General features: G+C 37.0%; 1 protein-coding gene across 1 annotated transcript in view; it reads right to left on the bottom strand.

Moving 5' to 3' along the window:
* Window positions 1-1,594: 1,594 nt before the first annotated feature.
* TMEM182 (transmembrane protein 182) overlaps window positions 1,595-24,030 on the bottom strand; it is a 53,695-nt gene continuing 31,259 nt past the window's right edge. The window contains exon 4 of the mRNA XM_069094926.1: window positions 1,595-14,985. Within this exon, the coding sequence (XP_068951027.1) occupies window positions 14,798-14,985 (188 nt within the window). The 3' untranslated portion in view covers window positions 1,595-14,797. The remainder of the gene's footprint in view (window positions 14,986-24,030) is intronic.

Below are 24,030 nucleotides of genomic sequence, written 5' to 3'. Positions count from 1 at the left end.
TCTCAATTATATGGAAACATTTTGAACAGAATTTAAAAAAAATTTCGAATTCTAAATTCTCTTCACCCTCCTCATGCCTCTTCAGCAAGGCAAGCACTTCAATTTTCCATTATACATGTGAGGTCATTTAAAACATATCTCCATATTAGCCACGTTACAAAAGAAAACTCACATACAATAAAATAATAAAAATGAAGAAACTAAAAAATGTATGCTTCACTCTACATTCAGAGTTCATCAGTTTTCTCTCTGGAGGTAGACAGCATTTTTCAAGACAGGTCCTTTGGAGCTGTCTTAGATCACTGTCTTGATCAGAGAAGCTAAATCTTTCACAGCTGGTCATCCTTACAAATATTGCTGCTACTGTGTGTAACGTTCTCCTGATTCTGCTCACTTAACTTCAATGAGTTCATCTAAGTCTTCCCAGTCATCTCATCCTGCTCATGATTTCTTTTAGCACAATAGTATTCCATCACAATCTTATACCACAACCTATATAGCTAGTCCCCAATTGACTGGCCTCTCAATTTCCAATTCTTTGCCACCAGAAAAAAAAAATTGTAATTAGAGTTCTTGTCGTTGTTCAGTTATTTTTCAGTTGTGTCTGACTCTCTCAGACCCCATTTGGGGTTGTCTTGGCAAAGATACTGAAGTGGCTTGTCATTTTCTTCTCTAGTTCATTTTACAGATGAGGAAACTGAGGCAAACAGGACTGAGTGATTTACCCAGGGTCATACAGCTAATGAGTGTCTGAGGCCAGATTTGAACTCAGGAAGATAAGTCTTCCTGAGTCCAAGTCCAGCACTCCATCCACTCCACTACCAAGTTGCTACAAATATTTTTCTATAAATAGGTACTTTTCCATTTTATTTAATCTCTTCAAGATACAGATTTAGTGATGGTGTTGCTGGGTCAAAGAGTATGCACACTTTTGTAGCCCTTTGGGCATAGTTCTAAATTATTCTCCAGAATGGTTGGACTAGCTCACAACTTCCCCAACAGTGCATCAGTGTCCCAGTTTTCCTCACCCCCTGCAGTAGTTGTCATTTTTCTTATTTGTCATATTAACCAATGTGATAGGTTTAAGGTGATATCTTAGAGTTGTTTTAAGTTTCATTTCTTCATCAGTAATGTTTTAGGGCATTTTTTCATGTGACTATTGATAGTTTTGATTTCTTATCCTTTGACTATCAACTGGGGAATGGCTCTTATTTTCAGAAATATGGTTTAGTTTCCCTTTTATGCTTCTTTTGAGTCTTGTATTTGAAAGTCAAATTTTTTACTCTCTGGTCTTTTCATCAGGAATACTTGAAAGTCTATTTCATTAAGTGTCTAGTTGTTTTTTTTTTTTTCCCTAGGAGGTTTATACTCAGTTTTTGTAGATAGGGAATTCTTGGTTTTAATCCAAGCTCTTTTACCTTCTCAAATGCCTTCTAGAATATGATGTTTCCAGCTCTTCATGGCTTTAATGTGGTAGCTGCTAAGTCTTGTGTGATTCTGACTGGGATTTATTTGAATGCTTTCTTTCTGGATGTTTGAAATATTTTCTCTTTGACCTCAGATCTCTAATATTTGGCTATAATATTCCTGGGAGTTTTTGCTTTTGGATCTCTTTAAGGTGGTGATCAGTGAATTCTTTCAATATCAAGCTTTACCCTGTGGTTCTAGAATATTGGGGCATTTTTCCTTGATAATTCCTGAAATATTATAACTAGATTCTTTCTTTGAGCATGGTTTTTAAGTATTCCAACAATTCTTAAATTATCCCTCCTTGATTTATTTTACAGGTCAATTGTTTTTCTAATGAGATAGTTCACTTTTTTTCCTATCAATTTAGTCTTTTGACTTTGTTTTATTGTTTCTTGATGTTTTATGTAATCATTAGCTTCAACTTTTGAGGAATTATTTTCTTCAATGAACTTTTATAATTCTTTTTCCATTGACCAATTATGCTTTTAAGCAGTTATTTTCATTAGTAAATTTTTAACCACTTGGTCAGTTATGTTTTTCCAAGGTATCGTTTTCTTAAGTATTTTTTGTGACTCTTTTACTAAGGTATTAATTGTGTTTTCATAATTTTCTTCCTTTGCTTTCACTTCTTTTTCACTCTTATTTGGTCTTTGGAAATTATTTTTAAGTCTTCTAGGAATTCTTGTTAGGCATATGTCCAATTCACATTTTTTTTTCTTTGAGACTTTGCTTATAGCTTCCTTGTCTTCTTCTGGGTTTGTAAATTGATCTTCCCTGACATCAGAGTAGCTTTTTATGATCAGGTTCCCTTTTTGCTGTTTACTCATATTTCCACCCTATTTCTTGATTCGGAACTTTATGTTAATGTTATACAATTTCTTTTCTAGTAAGTTATAGACTTACTAGCTTATCCTTGAGAGTATTGCTTTATTCTCCAGTTGTTCTAATTTACCTCAAAATGAAGATAGCAATAACAAGTATCTAACCATGTCACAAGGCAGACTATTCTAAAAGACCTCTGAGAAACTTATGTGAGAGATATCATACACTGCTAAATTTTGAAGACTAATTACCAAAAAGAAAAAAAATCCATATTTAAGTTGAAAGGAAACTTAGAAAACATTTTTTATGCATATAGCTCAATCAAGAGGATGGAAACCAGTACTTTCTGGAATTCCATTTATAGCAAAATGAAAGAATTCATAATGGTCACCCCTGTACCATCTACTAGGCCTTTTACCTGTCTTTCTGCTATTCTACAAAACCTTGGGTTTTCTTATCCTCAGTGCTGTACCCCACACCCCATATCACAAGGCTTTGCGATCTGTCCTGTTGCGATACCCTCCATAATCCCCAGGCTTGCAATCTGCCATGCTTCAGAAGCCTAATGATCATTAACATTTGCCATTCACCTTGAATCTATACTTTTTCATATATATTGTTTTTCTCTATTACAACAGAAACTTCTTGAAGACAAGAACGGTCTCATTTTTATATCTGTAACCTCAGCAGTTAGCACATTATTTGGAATAGACTAAGTATATAATCATTTTAAAAAAAAATTAATTCATAGGATCATAGATTCAGAGCTGGGAGAGATCTTAGAGACTATTAAGTCTAGCATCCTCATTTTATAGATGAAGAAACTGAAGCACAGAGGATACAACTTGCCTACAATCAGATAGCTAACTAACGCCAGAAATGGATGAGGTTTTCCTGACCCCATTCTTATGGACTATTCACTATACCATGCATTTCATTCATTCATCTGTCCAATCTCTTCATTTTTACAGATGAAGAAATGAAGAACCAGAGAGGTAAGTGCCTTGTTATTTCATTGAAGAATAGTGGGTCATAAATACTCATTTCTAACTTTTTTGTAACTGCAGTTTGCATATATTATAAAAATACCAATGGCAGGAATATAACAACACTGGGACATTTGGAGGCATATCTCCATTTCAGGATACCCAGGCTCCAACTTCAAGTTCCCCTTCATATATTTGTATCTGTCCTGTAAGTATTTCTGGGGCCCTGTCAGTACAAGATTTTCCCTAAAGCCCTGGCCACCTGTTAGTGGCATGTGAATTGGTAACAGCTGTTTCATTTGCCCACAGAGTGCTCAGCCAAAATATATAATCCACAGTAAGACTCCAACATAAAGAGGTAAAGAATGTGTTTTCAGTTTGAGGATTTTTTTTGGAATTTTTTTCTACTCCCCTCCCCCAAAGATATACATTATATATGAGAAGAAAAGACAAAAGATCTCCTTAAAAAAGAAAAATACACTACCAGTGAATGGTCAGGATAATTTCTGAGTTTTGAAAAGCATGGCCTAACTGATTATAATGTTTAATTACTGAAAAGTTCTGTTACATTTCTCCATTATTTGTAAATATTGAGGAAAAGACAGGAAAAGGCAGAGTAGGGGAATGAGAAGAATCTTGTATTTACAGGGTATAGTAACTAAAAAAATCCTTAAATATATAAACTTGAAATAAATCACTCAGAGATTTTCAAAAGCCAGAAGGCATCTTAGATATTATCTAATAGAATCTCATTTTACAAAGAGAAGCTGAAGGCTAGAGAGATTAACCAAGCTTGTCCAGGCTCCCACAAGAAGTTAGCCACAAAACTGGAACATGACACACGCCTTCCTACCTCCAAGGACAGTATCCTCTCCTATACCAATACAGGCTAAGTATTAAGATACTCACCAAAAGGTTCTCTTTTTTTTTAATTTGTTATATAAAAGAAACAAAATTGGGTGTGAGATCTTGTATTTTTTGCTATTTCTCTGGAGGTATGTGAATAGTTGATAACTTGAATGTCTTTCCAAAAACACTGACTTCTCAATTTAAATCAATTCAACAAATATTTAATGGATAACTGCTATGTGCCTGGGGGGCAGCAAGGTGGTGCAGTGGATAGAGTACCAGAACAGACCCTTCCTCCTTGATGCACCTAGTCAGTTTAGAAACTTGCCCCAATTGAGTTGCTGCATTTATTTCATCTATTTTACAATTCCAAAATCACTATAGGATGATCAGGAAATCCAAGTATTTGGTGCTATACCCATGTTACTTCATGATCCCTTGCTGTCTAACTGTTGTGCTCTAGGAAGAAGGAAAATAAAAGAAAGTACAAGGCAATGTCCAACTTAACACCAAAAAATGAAGTAAAAATAAAACACTGCCCCGAAAAGCTACACAAAAATTATCCCTTCTGTTATATGTGTTTTAGCTCTTATTGTTGAGTCATTTAGACTCTCCAGGACCCCATTTTGTGGTTTTCTGGGCAAATATATACCAGAGTGGTTTGTCATTTCTTTCTTCAGCTCCTTTTTTAAAAATAATTAATTAATTAATTTGTTTCCCTTTAGTTTACAGGATTCAATTCCACAATTCCTTGAGTTCCATATTTTGTCCCCCTCCCTCCCTCCATGGCAGCATATAGTCAAGTATAGGATCTGTAAATACTTTCACATTATACATTAGTCAGGTTATAAAGACGGATTGTATCAGCTGGAATGAAAAATGGTAAAGAGGCCACAAAACCAAATAAGAGAAGGCAAAAGATCAGGTATTTTGCTTCCACCTGGATATAAATTCAGTCCTTCCTAGTTCTTTCTCTGGATGCACATATTTCTCTCCATCATGAGTCTGTCTTTTTGGGATTGACTTATATCACTGCATTGCTGAGAAGAGTCCAGTCTATCAAAGTTGGTCATCACACATACATTGTGTCTGTAATTGTGTACAAATTTCTCCTGGTTCTACTCTTCTCACTCAGCATTAGTTTGTATAAGCCTCTCCAGGTAAATATGAAGACCGTCTGTTCCTCGTTTCTTATAGCACAATAGTATTCCATAACATGCATATTCCACAACTTGTTCAGCCATTCCCCAATTGATGGGCACCCCCTTAATTTCCAATTCTTTGCCACCACAAAAAAAGCTGCTATAAACATTTTTGTACATATGGGTCTTTCTCCCATTTCTATGATCTCTTTGGGATGTAAACCTAGGAGTGGTATTGCTGGATCAAAGGGTATGAAAGTATTTATAGCCCTTTGGGCATAATTCCAGATTGCTCTCCAGAAAGGCTGGATCAGTTCACAACTCCACCAGCAATGCATTAGTGTTCCAATTTGCCCACATCCTCTCCAGCATTTATCATTTTCCTGTTTTGTTATCTTAGCCAATCTGACTGGTGAGATGTGGTACCTCAGAGTTGTTTTGATTTGCATTTCTCTGATCAATAGTGAATTAGAGCATTTCTTCATGTACTTATAGATATCTTTAATTTCTCTGAAAACTGCCTGTTCATATCCTTTGACCATTTATCAATTGGGGAATGACTTGTATTCTTATAATTTTGACTCAATTCTCTGTATATTTTAGCAATGAGTCCTTTGTCAGAGACATAGGTTGTAAAGATTCTTACCCAATTTTCCACCTCCCTCTTAATCTTGGTTACAATGGCTTTCTTTGTACAGAAGCTTTTCAATTTCATGTAGTCAAAATTATCCATTTTATATTTTATAATGTTCTCTAATTCTTGTTTAGTCATAAAGTCTTTCCCTCTCCATAAGTCTGATAGGTAAACTATTCCTTGTTTTAGGAGACTGCTTACAGTATCAACCTTTATACCTAGATCATGCACTCATTTAGACTTGATTTTGGTATATGGTGTTAGATAATGGTCTATGCCCAGTTTCTGCCATACTATATTCCAGTTTTCCCAGCAGTTTTTGTCAAATAGTGAGTTCTTATACCAAAAACTAGTGTCTTGGGGTTTATCAAACAATAGATTACTGTAGTTGTTGACTTCTGAATCTCATGTGCCTAATCTATTCCACTGATCCACTCCTCTATTCCTCAGCCAGTACCAAGTAGTTTTGATGACTGCTGCTTTATAATACAGACTGAAATCTGGTACAGCTAGTCCACCTTCCCTAGCATTTCTTTTCATTAATTACCTTGATATTCTGGACTGTTTATTCTTCCAAATGAATTTTGTTACTATTTTTTTTTTCTAGCTCTATAAAGTAGTTTTTTGGTAAATTAATTGGTATGGCACTAAATATATAATTCAATTTAGGTAAAATTGTCATTTTTATTATATTAGCTCAACCCAGCCACAAGCAGTTGATATTTTTCCTATTAGTTAGATCTGACTTTATTTCTATGAAAAGTGTTTTATAGTTGTGGTCATATAGGTCCTGGGTTTGTTTTGGCAGGTAGATTCCCAAATATTTTATAATGTCTACAGTAGCTTTAAATGGGATTTCTCTTTCTATCTCTTGCTGTTCAATTTCATTAGAAATATATAGGAATGCCAAGCATTTATGTGGATTTATTTTATATCCTGCAACTTTGCCAAATTTATTTGTCTCAAGTAGTTTTTTACTTGATTCTCTAGGATTCTCTAAGTATATCATCATATCATCTGCAAAGAGCGATAGCTTGGTCTCTTCTTTGCCTAATTTGATTCCTTTGATTTCTTTTTCTTCTCTAATTGCTACTTCTAACATTTCAAGGACCAGATTGAATAAGAGGGGTGATAGTGGACACATTTGTTTCACCTCTGATCTTATGGGAAATGCTTCTAGCTTCTTCCCATTACATATAATACTTGCTGGTGGCTTTAAATAGATGCTACCTATTATTTTAAAGAAGCCTTCATTTATTCCTATACTTTCTAATGTTTTTAATACGAATGGTTGTTGTATTTTGTCAAAAGCCTTTTCTGCATCTATTGAGATGATTATGTGGTTTCTGCTAGTTTTATTGTTGATATGATCAATAATATATTAATGGTTTTCCTAATATTAAACCATCCTTGCATTCCTGGAATAAATCCTACCTGATCAAAGTGTATTATTCTTGAGATAAGTTGCTGTGGTCTTTTTGCTAGTATTTTATTTAGAATTTGTGCATCTATATTCATGAGGGAGATTGGTCTATAATTTTCTGTCTCTGTTTTATCTCTTCCTGATTTAGGTATCAGTACCATATTTGTGTCATAAAAAGAATTTGGTAGGACTCCTTCTTCACTAATTTTCCCAAATAGTTTGTAGAGCATTGGAATCAATTGTTCTTTAAATGTTTGATAGAATTCACTAGTGAATCCATCTGGCCCTGGAGATTTTTTTCCTAGGGAGTTGACTGATGGCTTGTTCAATTTCTTTTTCTGAGATGGGATTATTTAAGTGACTTACTTCCTCTTCAGTTAATCTAGGCAACTTGTATGTTTGTAAATATTCATCCATTTCCCTAAGATTGTCAAATTTATGTGCACACAATTGGGAAAAATAATTCCTAATTATTGTTTTGATTTCCTCTTCATTGGAGGTAGATTCACCCTTTTCATTTTTGATACTCATAATTTGGTTTTCTTCTTTCTTTTTTTTTTATCATATTGACTAAGGGTCTATCAATTTTGTTGTTGTTTTTTTTCATAAAACCAGCTCTTGGTTTTATTTATTAATTCAATAGTTTTCTTAATTTCAATTTTGTTAATCTCTCCTTTTGTCTTCAATATTTCTAATTTAGTATTTAATTGGGGATTATGAATTTGTTCTTTTTCTAGGTTTTTTAATTGCATGCCCAATTCGTTGAGCTCCCTTTTCTCTAATTTAATCATGTATGCACTCAGGGATATAAAACTTCCCCTAAGAACTGCCTTTAATGCATCCCACAGATTTTGGTATGTTGTCTCATTATTATCATTCTCTTGAATGAAATTACTGATTGTTTCTATAATTTCTTGTTTGACCCACTCATTCTTTAGGATTAAATTGTTTAATTTCCAATTAGTTTTTAGTCTGTCTTTCCCTGGCCCTTTATTGCATATAATTTTTATTGCATCATGATCTGAGAAGGATGCATTTAATATTTCTGCCTTACTGCCTATAATTGTGAGGTTTTTATGCCCTAGAACGTGTTCAGTTTTTGAGTATGTACCATGAACTGCTGAGAAGAAAGTATATTCCTTTTTATCCCCATTCAGTTTTCTCCAGAGATCTATCATACCTATCCTCTCTAAAATCCTGTTGACCTCCTTAACTTCTTTCTTGTTAATTTTGAGGTTGGATTTATCAAGTTCAGAGAGGGGGAGATTAAGGTCTCCCACTAGTATAGTTTTGCTATCTATTTCTTCCTCTAATTCCTTTACCTTCTCCTCTAGGAATTTGGATGCTACACCACTTGGTGGATATATGTTAAGTAATGATATTGCTTCATTCTCAATGGTGCCTTTTAACAGGATATAGTTTCCTTCCTTATGTCTTTTAATTAGGTCAATTTTTGCTTTTGCTTTATCTGAGATAAGGATTGCTACCCCTGCTTTTTTTACTTTAGCTGAGGCATGATATGTTTTACTCCAGCCTTTTACCTTTACCCTGTGTGTATCCCTCTGTTTCAGATGCATTTCTTGTAAACAGCATATTGTAGGATTATGATTTCTAATCCATTCTGCTATCCATCTCCATTTTATGGGAAAGTTCATTCCATTCACATTTACAGTTATGATTGTTATCTGCTTCTTTCCCTCCATCCTATTCCTGCCCCTGTTAATGTTCATATTTTCTCCCCCTTGTTAGTTCCCCCCCTTAATAGTTTTCCTTCTGACCACAGCCTCCCTCAGTGTTTCCTTATCAGCCCCCCTCCCTTTTCCTCCCCTTTCCCCTTACTTCTTCCCTCCCTACAAACCACTCTCACCCCCTTTCGTAGCCCTTTCCCCCTCCTACTGCCTGTAGGATATTTTTATACTTAATGAAGTATGTTATTTCTTCTTCGCACTAAGATCGACACAAACAAATCTCATGCGAAGCACCTCTCCCACCCCTCTTTCCCTCTAAAATGATACTTTTTGCCTTTCTTCTCCCTAGAGTCCTATGCTTTACTGGTTGTTATTCCCTCCTTGTACCAGAACCGATGAGGGAAAAGCTCATGTGATTCCCATCTCCTTCCCTTCTTTTCCTCTGCTATACAGGTTTTATGCCTCTATGTGTGGCATAATTTACCCTTTTCCACTCCATTCATTCCCTTTCTTCCATTGCAGTTCCTTTGTAGCCCTAAATAAGATTTTTTAAAATCGTCATTTTGTGTATTTTATTCTCATACCCTCTACTTGTATATAAACAGTTTGCTCTTATCAAATAGCAGGGTGTGTGTGTGTGTGTGTTTTCCTTGTTTACCTTTCTAAGTCACTGTTGCATCTCATAATTGGAGGTTGAATTTTCCATTGAGTTCTCACATTTTTATCAAGAAGGTCTGGAACTCTGTTATATCATTGAATGACCATCTCTTTGCCTGGAAGAATATGCTTAGTCTCACTGGGCATGTGATCCTTGGTTGTAACCCGAGTTCTTTTGCCTTCCGGAAAATTGTATTCCACTGCCTCCAATCTTTCAGTGTAGAGGCTGCCAAATCCTGTGCAATCCTCACTGTGGACCCTCGATATTTGAATTGTTTCTTTCTGGCCACTTGAAGTATTTTCTCTTTTATCTGGTAGTTCTGGAGTTTGGCCAAAACATTTTGAGGACTTTTCAGTTTGGGATCTGTTTCAGCAGGTGTCCAGTAGATTCTCTCGATTTCTATCTTACTTACCCTCAGATTCTAGTATCTCAGGGCAGTTTTCCTTAATGAGCTCTTGGAGAATGTTGTCCAGGCTCATTTTTTCATCATGATTTTCTAGTAGGCCTATGATTCTCAGATTATCTTTCCTGGATCTGTTTTCCAGGTCAGTTATTTTTTCTTTGAGGTATTTTAACCTCTTTTTCTAATTTTTCATTCTTGTTGTTTTGCTTAACTAATTCTTGGTTCCTCATAGAGTTATTTGTTTCCATTTGGTTGATTCTAGTTTTTAGCAAATCATTTTCCTTGGTTAATTTTTGAAGCTCCTTTTCCATATCATACACTTTTCTTTTTAGAGAGATGTTTTCCTCATTATAATGTTTTTCTAATTCTGCTATTTTCGTTTTGAGAATTTTTGTCTTCTATCTCTCTCATTTTGTTTTCAAAGTTCCTTTTGATCTCATCTAGGAGAGCCTTCTTTGCTTGGGACCCATTCCCTGTTGAAGTTTCAGCTTTGGGTGTGGAGTCCACATTGTCTCCCTCTGAGGTTGGTTCCTCCCTCTGAGGATAGTAGGATTCCAGAGTCTTTGTCTTTGTAGTCTGCTTTCTACCCATTTTGAGGCAGTGTCCTAGCCACGCCCTTCCTCTAGGATCCCAAGCCTTTACGGTAGAGGGTTTTGCCCTGGGGCAAGAGTTACTATGTTTTCAGGGTCAGAGGGGGGGTTTGGAGCAAGTGAGGTTCACTCTGTCATCCTGGTCTTTGGAGGTCCTGAAAGGGGCTGGTTTTTTTTTTTTTAATTTCTGGGGTATGAAGTGGTAGCCCCAGGAGTGTTTGCTGTCCAGGACAGGGGCCCCTGTATTTGCTTCTTACCTTGCTCTTTCCAGTCCCAGCCCTTTGGTGATAAGTCTGGTAGTGGCCCTTGTGGTTGGTGAGAAGACTTGCTCCCTGAGTTGATCAGGCCCCTTCCGGGTCTGCCTCTGCCAGCCGCGCCTTCTGGGCCTGCCTCTGCTGGCCGCGCCTTCCGGTTCAGCTCATTTTGTAAATGAGGAAGTTGAGGCAAATGTGGTTAAGTGACTTGCCCAGGGTCACACTGCTTGTACTTACAAGTCTGAGGTTGCATTTGAACTCAGGTCTTCCTGACTCTAGGTCTAGCACTTCTCCACTGCACGACCAAGTAGTCCTGCTTCAGTGCTAGAAGAAGTCTGAAGAGACTCCACTGGTCTGATGTTAGCTGTTACTGATTCTTGGAGCCTATACCTTCATGTTCTCACCTACATGTTGCTTGGGGAAAATGGGATTCTAAGAGGGGTGCCCTTTCACTTAGTGTAGGGGTTCTTAAAATGTAATCTGTGAACTTGTTCTTTTTTAATATTTTGAAAACTATTTCAATGTAAGTGCTTTTTTGTTAGCCTGTGTTTATTCTATACATTCAAAAATATTATTCTTAGGTGTCCATACGCTTGACCAGACTGCCAAAAGGGTCATGGCACACAAAAAAAATAAAGATCCCTTAACTTGTGGAAGTCAACAGGGAAGAGTTAGGAGTCATTTGCCTTCATCAAATGGTGGTAGATTCACCTCAGTTTTAATTAAGAGGGCGTGGGCTTGAATCCTTCCCAACTTTTACTGCAGGTCAGGCAATTTCTTCTCTGATAAAAATGAGGTCTGAGAGAGAACGGTGAGAAGACTTTAAAGACCAGGCTCAAAGGTATGTGTTGGATCTAATAAGCAAAAGAGAGCCACTGCAGGTCATTTTGTAGGGATTATATTAGTCATGTCTCTCCAACGATGCTAATTTCCTTGAGATCTGGAATCATCACCTAGGCTGCTAGGTGGTATAATGGATAAAGTCCTGGGCCTGCAGTCAGGAAGACCTGAGTTCAAATCCACACTTTGTGACTCTGAGCAAGTTGCTAAACCTTTGTTTGTCTCAGTTTCCTCAACTGTAATATGGGAATAATAATAGTACCTACTTCACAGGGTTGTAGTGAGGGTCAAATGAGATAGCACTTGTAAAGTACCTACTTAGGACTGTGTGGCACATAGTAGGTACTATATGAATTCTTATTCTCTTCCCCCAATTCCCCTATGCTTCTTTTATATTCCTCACCCACTTATGGTTTTTTTAATTTTTATATAACAAATTTATTTTATTTTCAATTCTCAAAACCAAACAAGCATTTCCATAATAGAGTATAATAAAAAAGATGATTGCACATGAAACTGCAAATCTACCATGCACAATTTGCTATTCCCTCCAACCGTACAAGAAAATTATCATGTAAGTTTCTCTTTTTCCCTTTTATTCTTCCTTCCCGCATCTGTACCCTAGAGAAGGCTACCATTAGATACATATTTATACACATACACACACATATACATATATATACATAAGTATACTCTGTGTGTGTGTGTATGTGTGTGTGTGTGTGTGTGTGTGTGTGTGTGTGTGTGTGTGTGTAAAATTAGTCTATATCTACTTCTATTTGTCAGTTCTTTCTCTGGATACATCTAGCATCTTTCTTCATATGCCCTTTTTTAAAATTTATGTTATCAGATTACAAACTATTTCTGATACTATAAACAACTTATGGATGTATATTTAAATATCTAAAGCAGTTATCAGGGATATGAGAAAAATAAACATTTAAAAGATGCCAGGATAGAGAAAAGACCTGGGATTTCATTGGTATAGGGTTCTCCCCCTAAGAAAACTCCCTCAGGATGGCTAGGTGGTGCAGTAGATAGAGCATCAGCCCTGGAGTCAGAGGACCTAAGTTCAAATCCAGCCTCAGACACTTAACACTTACTAGCTGTGAGACCTTGGACAAGTCACTTAACCCCAATTGCCCTGCCCTCCCCCCTCCAACAAAGCAAATAAATAAATAAATAAATGTTACTAAAATTAAAAAAAAAAAAAGCAAACTCCCTCTGTTCCTACAGATCAGCACCTTCTCTGCAACTCAAAGTCTTAAGGACTTGACTGAGGTATAGAGAGTAAGAATCTGTTTAAAGCAGGACTTCCTGGCAATCTATCTACTCTGCTAGGCTGCTTCTATTTACATATTTCTTATACAAATTACATAGATAATCAATTTCTTACATAAATCATATTTATGCATCATATATCACATACAAATGATATGCATATATGAGTTTGTTATTTAGTCATGGCCAACTCTTCCTGAGCCCATTTGGGGTTTTCTTGGCAACAATTCTGGAAGGGTTTGACATTTCCTTCTCCAGTTCCTTTTACATATGAGGAAACTGAGGCAAACAGGGTTAAGTGACTTACCCAGGGTCACACAGCTACTAAGTGCCCAAGGCCAGATTTGAACTCAGGAAAAGGAGTCTAGGCCCAATCCTCTATGCACTGAGCCACCTAGCAATTCTGAGTATGTGTGTGTGTGTGTGTGTGTGTGTGCTTACACACTCACATATGTATATATATATATATTATTTATGTATATATGTGTATATATGTGTATATGTGTGTATACGCACACATATGCATACATGCCAGTAATGTACTGCTTCTGCTCATGTGTCATCATTAAGAAGGATGAACAATATCACCCAACCCCCTTGCCAATAAATATCTTATCCAAAAGCCCTGGAATAAATGATAGCAGACTACAGTCAAACCTGGATGCTTAGTATTTGCACCGCACACATACTTAATATCCTTAGAGAGTCAATTTTTCCCAACCACACTGTAACCATGACATAAATACTTGTGTACCCTAGAGAAGGCTGCCATTAGATACAAAGAGATGACATAGATTTAGATATACACACGTATGTATAGAGACATCTACATACATATACATATATTTGTGTGAAGTGAGCTGAATCCTCAAGAGAAACTTTCATGGAATAATCAATAGAGTTTTGACAACAAAAGTTAGGAAGTATTCAAAGGTAATTCCAAGGAATCTTAGCCTCAAGGATTAGGATTTCTCAATTGAATCTATTCCATAAATAGCAAGATGATACCAATAATGAGGAAAATACATTTCTGAAATGGCACTTTATATGTCACATGTCCAGATATGTAAGACTAGTGTTGATTTCTTTTTTTTTTTTTTTAAGCAATAGGGGTTAAGTAACTTGCTCAAGGTTACACGGCCAGGTGTTTCTGGGTGGGTGCTAAGTGTCTGAGCCCGGATTCGATCCCCAGGTCATCCCGACACTGGAGCCGGTGCTCTTACTCGCTGTGCTACCTGGCCACCCCTAGTGTTGATTTCTAATATGGTAACAGGAAGAGTGATACACACATACACACACACACATATACAAATACACTATGTATATGCGTGTTTATGTATGCACATATATGTGTGTGCACACAGATGTATATATGTATATAAAATGGTAGACAGCTCTACATTTGAGTCTATTCTGCCTGGAAGAAAGGGAAAAGGAAAAAAGAAAATGTGATATAAATCCTGATTTTAAAGGTAATTAATTCATCTGTAGTTGCTGCTTTCCCTTCCCTGTGCCAAACAGGACAACACAACACAATTCATTCACGGGCAATATACATCTTGATATTTTAGTTTGGGTTAATTTTCTCTACTGCATTTCAGACATCACAAGAAAGTCCACAGCTATACTGAGGCCACCAAATGGCTGCAGTTATGACTTTCCACCGTCTAAGAGATGGAAAATTTCAGGGCCTACTGGATTGGATAGATGCCCATTCAAGATCCTGTGGAAAGTTGATGGCTGAGATGGAGTCAAGTCTAGGTCTCCCCTAAAACAGATTTTTTTTTTAAAGTATGAAAAACTCTACCAGAAGTGATAAAGGTTCCTCCTGCTACTTTAAACAGAATAGGGCTGGCAAAGGGAGCAGCGCAGATGATGATGAAGGTAGCGATTACTGCCGCCAGGACACCGAGGAGAAGGAACACTGCCCAGAAACCGCGATAAACTATAAACCCAAAGAAAAAGAAAGGAAAAGAGAGAGGAGGGAAAAACATATTTAGAACTTAAACTAGTATACAATAAAGTTTCATTCTTATCTTCATTTTTCTAATTGTAAAAACAGCAGCCCTTCTATGCCTGATCCTAGGATATAGTGTATACCATGTGTATTGAATTAGGCTGGAACCGCAGATCTTATCCAAAAGCCCTGGAATAAATGATAGTAGACTACAATCAAACCTGGATTCTTGGTATTTGCACCGCACACATACTTAATATACTTAGGGAGTTAATTTTCCCCAACCAGATTTCACATTTTAGAAGCTGGAGTACCAAAAGCTGCAGGCAGTATTCTTTTGAATGACTGCCCAGCTGGATCAGATATATATTCCACCCCAAATGTGGACAAACATAAAAAGACATTGAAATTCTTAGCACTAGGCCTCAAAAAAAAAAAAATCATGCACACACACACCCCAGCCCAACCCTGATAGAGAGATTTCTTTTCTTTTCCTTTTTTTTGTTTTTAACAGCAAAGCATCCACTTGAAAGCTGGTAATATTCATCAACTGCAATCCTACTGTATGGATTGCCCATCTTTCTTTCTTTCTTTTTTTTTCATATATTGTAAAGCAACAAAAATGGCAAGAAAAACTCAAAACAATGTTTTCCAAGCATAATTGAGCTTTAAAATCAGATACATTCAGACAGGAAAACTCTGTCCTAATATTTGTACTTTGTTAAATTCAAAATGTGAAGTTTCAGAAGGCTCTTAGTCAAGGACAAGCAATACTGAATTAATGGATGCAGCTGGTGATAAATGGACTGAGGGTTTGGCGACATATAGTAGCCAAATAAAAAGGGTTTCTAATGATCATTTTTGAGCTGGTTAATTGCACATCTATTAAACAAATTCATCACTTTCCAAAGGCTAAAACACTGAAATAAATTCTTCTTGTAAATTTAAGTAGGGGGCCCTCAATGGAACCTATTAGCCAAATTATGAGTTCTTATCTGCTATGTTGCAGAATAGGAAAACAGAAACTGCAGAGAGAAAGGAGGCAAAAATCTTTTTAAAAGGTCCACCTGGCAAAGCTGAAGTATGTCAGTCAAGTGGAATCTTATACAGTGAGAGGGGTAGTGGGGAGGGTATGGGGGAGTGTAGAGGAGCAGAGAAGTGACATTGTATACATCACTGCAGTTAAAGTAATCAATCAATCAATAAGCATAGCAAAGAGAGAGACCGATGTATATAGTGTGTATAGTATATATAGAATATACGTACACACATTTGTATACACATGTGTGAATATATGTATACATATATGTATACATGTGTGTGTATATAAAATTAAGAATCAAAAATCTTGGCCCGAATTACCTAGTTTAACTCTCCACATCCCCTGAAGTCATGGGACAACTGGTCAGCTTTGTGTATCATTTACAATTATCCTAGGATCGACTGAGTCTAATGTTTCCAAAAAGCAGATAGGTGGTACAATGGATATCGTGCTGGGCCTAAAGTTAGGAAAACTCATCTTCCTGAGTTCAAATGTGACCTCAGAAGCTTCCTAATTGTGTGACCCTGGGCAGATCATTTTACCCTGTTTGCCTCTGTTTCCTTATCTACACAATGAGCTGGAGAAGGAAATGGCAAACCACTCCAAGAAAACTCCAAATAGGGTCACAAAGAGTCTGACATGACTGGAACAACTGGACAATAACAAATGTTTCAAAACAAAGATTTCAATAAACTACTTATCTACTATTACTGAATGTCAGTCAGCCTGGTACAGGAGAACGACAGCTAGATTTTATATCAGAGAGAAATCCAAGTTCAAGTCTTACTTTGGATATACTGGCTGTGGAATCCTAGACAAGCCAGTTAACCTCTCAGTGGTCTATTTTACAGAGAACTTGTATAAGGCAGGCATGCACGTGGTCATCAGAAGAATTGGTATAAGGACGCTTTCAAGTTTTCTCTGAAGAACTTTAGTGTTGATCATGAGACATGGGAGACTCTGGCACAGGACCACACAGCATGGCATGCCTTCATCAAAGAAGGGGCTTAGGCGCAGCTAGGTGGTGCAGTGAATAGAGCACTGGCCCTGGAGTCAGGAGAACCTGAGTTCAAAGCTGGCTTCCGACACTTAACACTTACTAGCTGTGTGACCTTGGGCAAGTCACTTAACCCTAACTGCCCTGCCTTCCTCCCTCCAAAAAAAAAAAAACATCAAAGAAGGGGCTGTGCTCCATGAGTAAAACAAAATCACAGTAGCACAAAGGAAACGTGAACTGCACAAATTCAGAGGCATCTCCATCCAAATTAGTAGAACCTTCTAGCTGGTACTGGACAGATCAGCCACAGCCCAACACCCTGTGCCCTGACCCTCAATATCATGATGTCCTTAGTCCTCTTCAAAAACAAAAGACAAACAACAGCCCCAGGTAAGACCGTAAGTTGCAGAGAAGGTGACTCCTCACTTTGAGAAACAGAGTTACCGCCCCACCAGGAGTCCCTGCACCAATGAAATAACAAGCTTGTTTTTGATTTGTTACTCAGAACAAATCAGTTCTACTTACTACCACAAACTATTCTGTCATGCTCAGAATTTAAGTAAAAGGGACACTTTCAGTCTGGGATCCCTGCGTAACAATTCTCACACACTAACATGATTTATATATTGGCAGGATTGGGGTGCCTTGAAACTCTTTTAAGGTTTCACCCACTTTATGCCACTAAATATTTCTCCAGGCTAAGGTTCTAAAACGGATTAAAATCCTATAAATTTGGCTGGCTACACAAAAACACCTGCCGTTTTTGGGATTCCCTAAAAAAGTGGAGACAAAATATGTTGGGGTGAAGGGAGATTTCTGGGGTAAGGGGATGAAATGTAGAAATGGCAACTATATTTCTATCTAATAACTGTTTAAAAAAAAAAAACCTAAAGTCCTCCAGTTCATTCGGTAGAACCTCCATGAAGGCTCTTTTGCTCTACTAAATTCAATATTAAACACCTACTGTTGGACAGGTAAACCTGTGCCAGGTTCAGTGAATACAGAGACAAAAAAGGAAACAGTCCTGTCTTCTTGCCTCCAAACCCCAAAAGAGCTTATATTGAACATACTTGGGAGAGTGAGGTGGGGTTAGGAAAGTGGTTGCCATTTAATGATTTATGTATACAGTCCAATCGTGATTCAAGGAGTTTGCACTAAATATTCTTTAATGGCAACTATAAAGAATATTTTGAGTAGTATATAAGATTAGCCTGAGGGTTCATAATACTTTTTTATCATTGAAAAAGGGATAGCAGAGTGAAAACATTGGAAACCAGTGGGTTAGGGTAACAACATGAATGTAATGTGTGGACAAGTTAGCACAAAGCAATACATCATAACTGTAAGAAGTAGAAAGCACTAAAAACTAAGGTGATTAGGAACAGATTTCTGTAAGACGTGGCAACTGAGCTGGCTTTTGCAGGAAATTGGAGGTTTTAGAAGGTAAGGGTTAGAAGGAACTGAAGAAGGACCTGGACAAGAGTTATCCATTTATAATAATAGTGGGAATTTGAAGATCTTTTCTGTCCCTTAATAAGCCTAAGGGAATTTGGAGACCTTCCCTGCTTTGAAAATATACACTGCCTCCTTACAGGCTGAATGTAATCACATGAAGCCTATTGTGGGGAGGAGATTGCTGAAAGGTGGAGCAGAGCCTACAGGAAGCTGGGAATCAGTCAGCTAGAGGGTTGGGAGGAGAGCACACATCCAAGGGAGACAGACAGGCTTGTGAGTAAATATTGGTCTTGTATTGGTTTGTGAGAATGCTCAAGGATGCTGTGGCTCTCTGTGCTGTTATGGCTTATTAACTTCTTTGCCACTATGATAGAATAGGCTTACTGGTTTTGGGATTTGATTTTCTGGTATCTTAAATGTTTTGCTTCTGTTTTATATATGAAGAGTCTGTTATATTTTGTGATCGAGCACTATACCAGTATATTTATAGTGATTGTGGGTGCTGTGAATATTGCTTTGGTGCAAGAAGGCAAGGATAATCTGGGGTCTGCATCAGTGAAATGCTAGCATTGATTTGACCACAGATTCATGGAAGTACTAAGATTCTGAATAAGCAAAAAACAATGAGGAACATTTAGATACTTAAGAAACTTTATTGTATGTTTTACACATGTGTGAGTAAAATGATGACTAACATTTATATAGCACTTTAAGGTTCAAAAAGAAATAATAAATATACACACATATTTTAAAGTCTGTGCACTTTTTTTCCTTTTCCCTAGGTGTAATGAGATTTTCAGCACGTGACTTCTACTTGTTGGTTTTCAAACTCTTTGAGAAAGCTGTCTACAATCACTGCCTCTGCAACCTCACCTCATTCTATTTTAATCCTTCTGTAATTTGGCTTTAGACCTCACAGTTCAATTGAAACTGCTCTTTCAAAAACCACCAATGATCTCCCATAGTTACCTAATGGCCTTCTCGAAATCCTCATACTTTCTTATATCTCTGTAACTTTTGATACTGGTGGCCACTCTCTTCTTCGAGATGCTCTCTCTTCATTCTCCTCTTACTTGTCTCACTATTCCTTCTGTTTCCTTTGCTGACTCTTTAGCAGGTCATGCCCACTAATTGTGAGTGTTCCCCAAGAGTCTGTCCTGGGCCCTCTTCTCTCACTATCTTATGTAGTGATCTCATCAGTCCCCATGGGTTCAATGATCATCCCTTTGTAGATGATTCCCAGATGTACATATCTGGCCCTAACTTCTCCCCTGAGCTCTAGTCTCATACCACCATTTGCCTTATGGGCATCTCAAACTGGATGTCTCACATGCATCTCAAAATCAACATGTACAAAATCCCTCTGTCCCCCATCCCACCATTTTACAAACTTCTCTACTTTTGTTGAGTGTACCATCATCTTCCCAGTCAGTTGGGCTTCCATATCATCCTCACGTCCCATTCTCTACTTCACGCTGCCAACACCTCACACATGGATTACTGCATTAAATAGCCTTCAGATTGGTCTTTCTGCCTGAAGTGTCTCTCTACTCCAACCCATCATCTATCTACTTAGCTATGAAAATAATATTCTTAAATTACAGGTCTAACTATGTGATATACACCCGCCCCCCCACAGTAAATTCCAGTGGCTCCCTAACAGCTCCAGGCTCTAACAACAACAACAAAATCTCATTTGGTGTTTAAAGTCCTTCATAATCTGGTCTCTTACTAGTCTTCCAGTCTTCTTACACCTTTCTCTTCTTCATGTATTTTATGATCAAGTAGCAATTGTCTTCTTGTTCTTCAGTATATACCACACTCACCTCTAAACTTAGTGACTTTGTACTATGTGTCCGTGCCTGGAATGCTCTCCCTCTTCATGTGACTTGGTGTTCTGGATTCCCTCCCTTACTTTTTTTAAGACTCAACTTAATTCTTACCTTCTGCAAAAGGCTTTTCATGGTCTCTCCTCACCTACAGCACTGCCTCCATTCACACCATTAGTGCCTTCCCTCCGAGATTATTTTCAGCTTGTTGACATGTTGCCTCCTCCACAAGAACTTAAATTCCTTGAAGGCAGAGACTATCTTTTTTTTTTTTTACTAGTTTTATATTCTTATCTTTGTATAAGGTCTAGAAAATATTAAGAGTTTAATAAGTGTTTGTTGATTGATTAACCTATATACCCTCTTTACCCCCAGAACAGAAGAATCTTAAAGAACATCAACAACATTCCTCTTTCTGAGGAATGAAACAGAGACTTGGAAATAAAAGTTCAAAGAATGAACATCCTACAGAACAAAATTGAAGTTTTTGATTTAGAACATTAGAAAGTCCTTTTTTTCCCCAAAAAATAAAGCCTTCAAATTCAATTGAATCATTCTCTCTTTAACTTAGCTCTTGTTTTTTTAACCATTACAGAAACTTAGTTATCATGACTACCCAACATAGGCACTCCAGTAAGGTTAAATGTCTTTCTTCCTTTCTTCATAGTTTCTTGGCAAAACATGTATATCCATATAAGTAGCAATTCCAATGGGGTACACAGTAATTCTGAAGTTAATTAAGAACACATATGATGCAGATAGGTTCTATTTCCATTTATACCACTTGCTAGCTTTGTAACATTATGGAAGTCATCTAGTTTCTCTGGGCCTCAGTTCCTCATCTGTAACATGGATATAATATTTTCCCTGTTTAAAGTCGTGATGCTAAATCAAATGACAGTTTGAGATTCCTACCATCAATAAAATCCATTACTTCATCTTTTTTTTGGTTACTCTATTAAGAAAAAAAGGCATAGGAAAATATTTTCACTATGAAAATCAGTCTGTATGTCATGCTTCACTTCTTTTTTTGTAGGAATATATTAAGGACAATGCCAGTTCATCTAATATAGGGCTTCTTAACCTAGGGCATAGGTTCATGAATAGATTGCAGGTGATCCATGAACTTGGACAGGAAAACAATTACATCTTTATTTTCAACTAGCCTAAAATTTATTTAATATTTCCTTCAATTTTTAAAAATATTATTCTAGGAGGTTAGGACAGGAGGGATTCATAGTCCTCTCCAGATAACCAAAGGGGTCTATGACACCAAAAATGTTTCAAATCCCTCCTCTAATACAATATATCTCATATTTCAAAATAGCATTCTTGACAGTTGACTATACATTCTGTATGTAGAATGACTATCTTATTATATAGTATCACACTAAATGCAAATATATTATGAAAGTCCACTTGTATTATGTGATATAATTCAATATACTATAAAAAACTAAAAGCTGAACATCTATTAAGTCTTCAAAAGCACGAAGCAAGGTTTACAACATGGCTCATTAGAACTTCATATGTAGATTTACAACATGGCTTAAGTAAACTTTACAAATTAATACTGGTTGAGTAAAAAGGTCATTTGAATTTCTAAAAATAATTGACTTATACAATATTTTCAAAGAAATGTGATTTTTAAAAATATGTTCATGTATACTCAACAACTTGAACTAACAAAATTTTGCCAGACTGGGATTCTTTGAATCACTTTCATTACTTAAGAGTGACCAGAAGACCTTCCTTCTTCTGCAGCTAAGTAGCTGAATGACCTTGTGTAAATCTCACCACCTCTCAATTTCTTTCTCTGAAAATAAAAGGGTCCCTTCCATCCCCAACATTCTGTGATTTGGTGAATTTTGAGCAACATATCAATAGTTTGTATATAAATGGTTTGGTAGTTCTGAAGTATCTGAAAAAAGCTATTAAGCCTCTTTTCTATTTTGCTCATATGACTAATTTGCCTTAACAGGATCTTTTCTCATGTAGAAAAGATAAGTAAACTTCAGCTCAGGAAGTATTTGTAGAATTACAGATTCTGAATTTAGGAAGGCAGAACTAATAAAATTTTATTGAACTACCTTATGTCACTTTCCTGTTTCCATTTTCTAGTCTTGTGCATTTGTTGGGTCTAACAGCACATTGGTAATGAAAAACTTCCCGTGATTCCATTATTTTCCAGTTTTATTCACTGGAAAGTGCCTGATGTCAAGATTATGTAAATAGAATGTTCAGATTCAAACACAAATAAAATGCAAAATTGTTGGTATTTTTTTTTAAATAGGTCAAACCCCAAAGAAATTTTTTTTGTAAAGTGTGGGTAGAGAAGCCATCTGTTAGGGATTTTTCAGGTAAGTAAACTGCAAAACTGACTTATAATGCTATATCTGAGATGTAAAAAAAAAAAAAAAACATTCTGTAACACAGGGCAAAAGCATGAAAGAAGTAAAATGGTAAGGCAAAATAAACAGTAGCCTTGTTGATAAGGAAACCACTCCCCTCCCCCCCCCCCAAGAAAAAGTACTCAGCATTTATCTGGGTACACAGTGTTCCCTGTTTGCCCCACCAACACATTATAATCTCTCCCAGAGTGGGGATTCTGTTTTTGCTTCTATATGCCCAGCATCTAACACAGCTCCTGGTACTTAGTGGCGTGCTTGTTGAAAGATGGTATAAAAATTTTTATGCCAGCTCTGCTCCTGCCAAGCTGTGTGACTATTTTCAAAAGAGCACTGAATTGGGCATTATACAATCCAAGTTGATGCTGCTAATACCTGACAATTACCTCCTACATTTGGCTATCTATACTAGCCAGTCTTGATTCTAAAGTCCCTTCAAAACTGCTGTTCTTTTTTGAACTCCCTATAAAAGATAGGAAAAAATATTTGGGAGAAGTAGCCACAGTGTGAAAAAAGGATAAAGAGCCATCCTCTGAATCCAGAAGACCTGAATTCTAGTCCCACTAAGGACACATATTAGCTAAAAGTCCAAGGACACATTGTTTAATTTCTTAATGCCTCTGGGCAATTCTCTAGTCATAAAAACTGCAATATAGTTGCCAATCTATGTTGTGAAAGGGAATTTCCTCTCCAGAGAGCTCTTCATACATAAAATCCCAAGTCCAGACTCCATTCTACCATCCTCCACCCCACCCCCTACACCAAAAAAAAAAATGTTCAAAGGCAGTATTTCAGAGGTTGGGGATATGAAAATAGAATATCCCTGACCCCAAGGAGCATTATCTATGGGACCTTGTCTGGTTCCCTTCCTACCTCTAGGAATTACCTATAAAATTAGGAGTCTGGACTAGTATAACATCAAAGAGGACTTGCCTCTCTTGTCTGAGAACCTGAATTTAAATTCCATCTTTGCCGAATATTATCTGTTATATTACCAGGGCAAATCACTTGGGCCTCCTTGGGAGCTGGTGGTTAGACTAAGTGACCTCTGGGGTCCCATTAGGTTCTTTACCTGTGGTCCTTTTCAAATCTAGATCCTGGCAGAAACAGGACTTCCACACAACTCCTGCTTCCATCTCCTCCAATTCAGGTAAAAAATGACTAAAAAAACTTGGGAGCTACAGAACCCACAAAATGACAGAGAGAATCTAACCTCCCGCTGAAGACAGCTTGGCAGACCAGCAGGAAGTGGCCAGAGCAGCTCTCTGGAAGCCGAGCCCAGCCCCCATACTAGTCCAAGGT

The sequence above is a fragment of the Petaurus breviceps genome, unplaced genomic scaffold (assembly GCF_028583685.1).
Source record: "Petaurus breviceps papuanus isolate PSGF00001 unplaced genomic scaffold, PetGlider_PUasm1.0 223, whole genome shotgun sequence".
In the NCBI taxonomy this organism is placed as follows: Eukaryota; Metazoa; Chordata; class Mammalia; order Diprotodontia; family Petauridae; genus Petaurus; species Petaurus breviceps.
The sequence above is the reverse complement of the archived record's forward strand: the minus strand, read 5'-3'. Positions and strand labels throughout refer to the sequence as shown.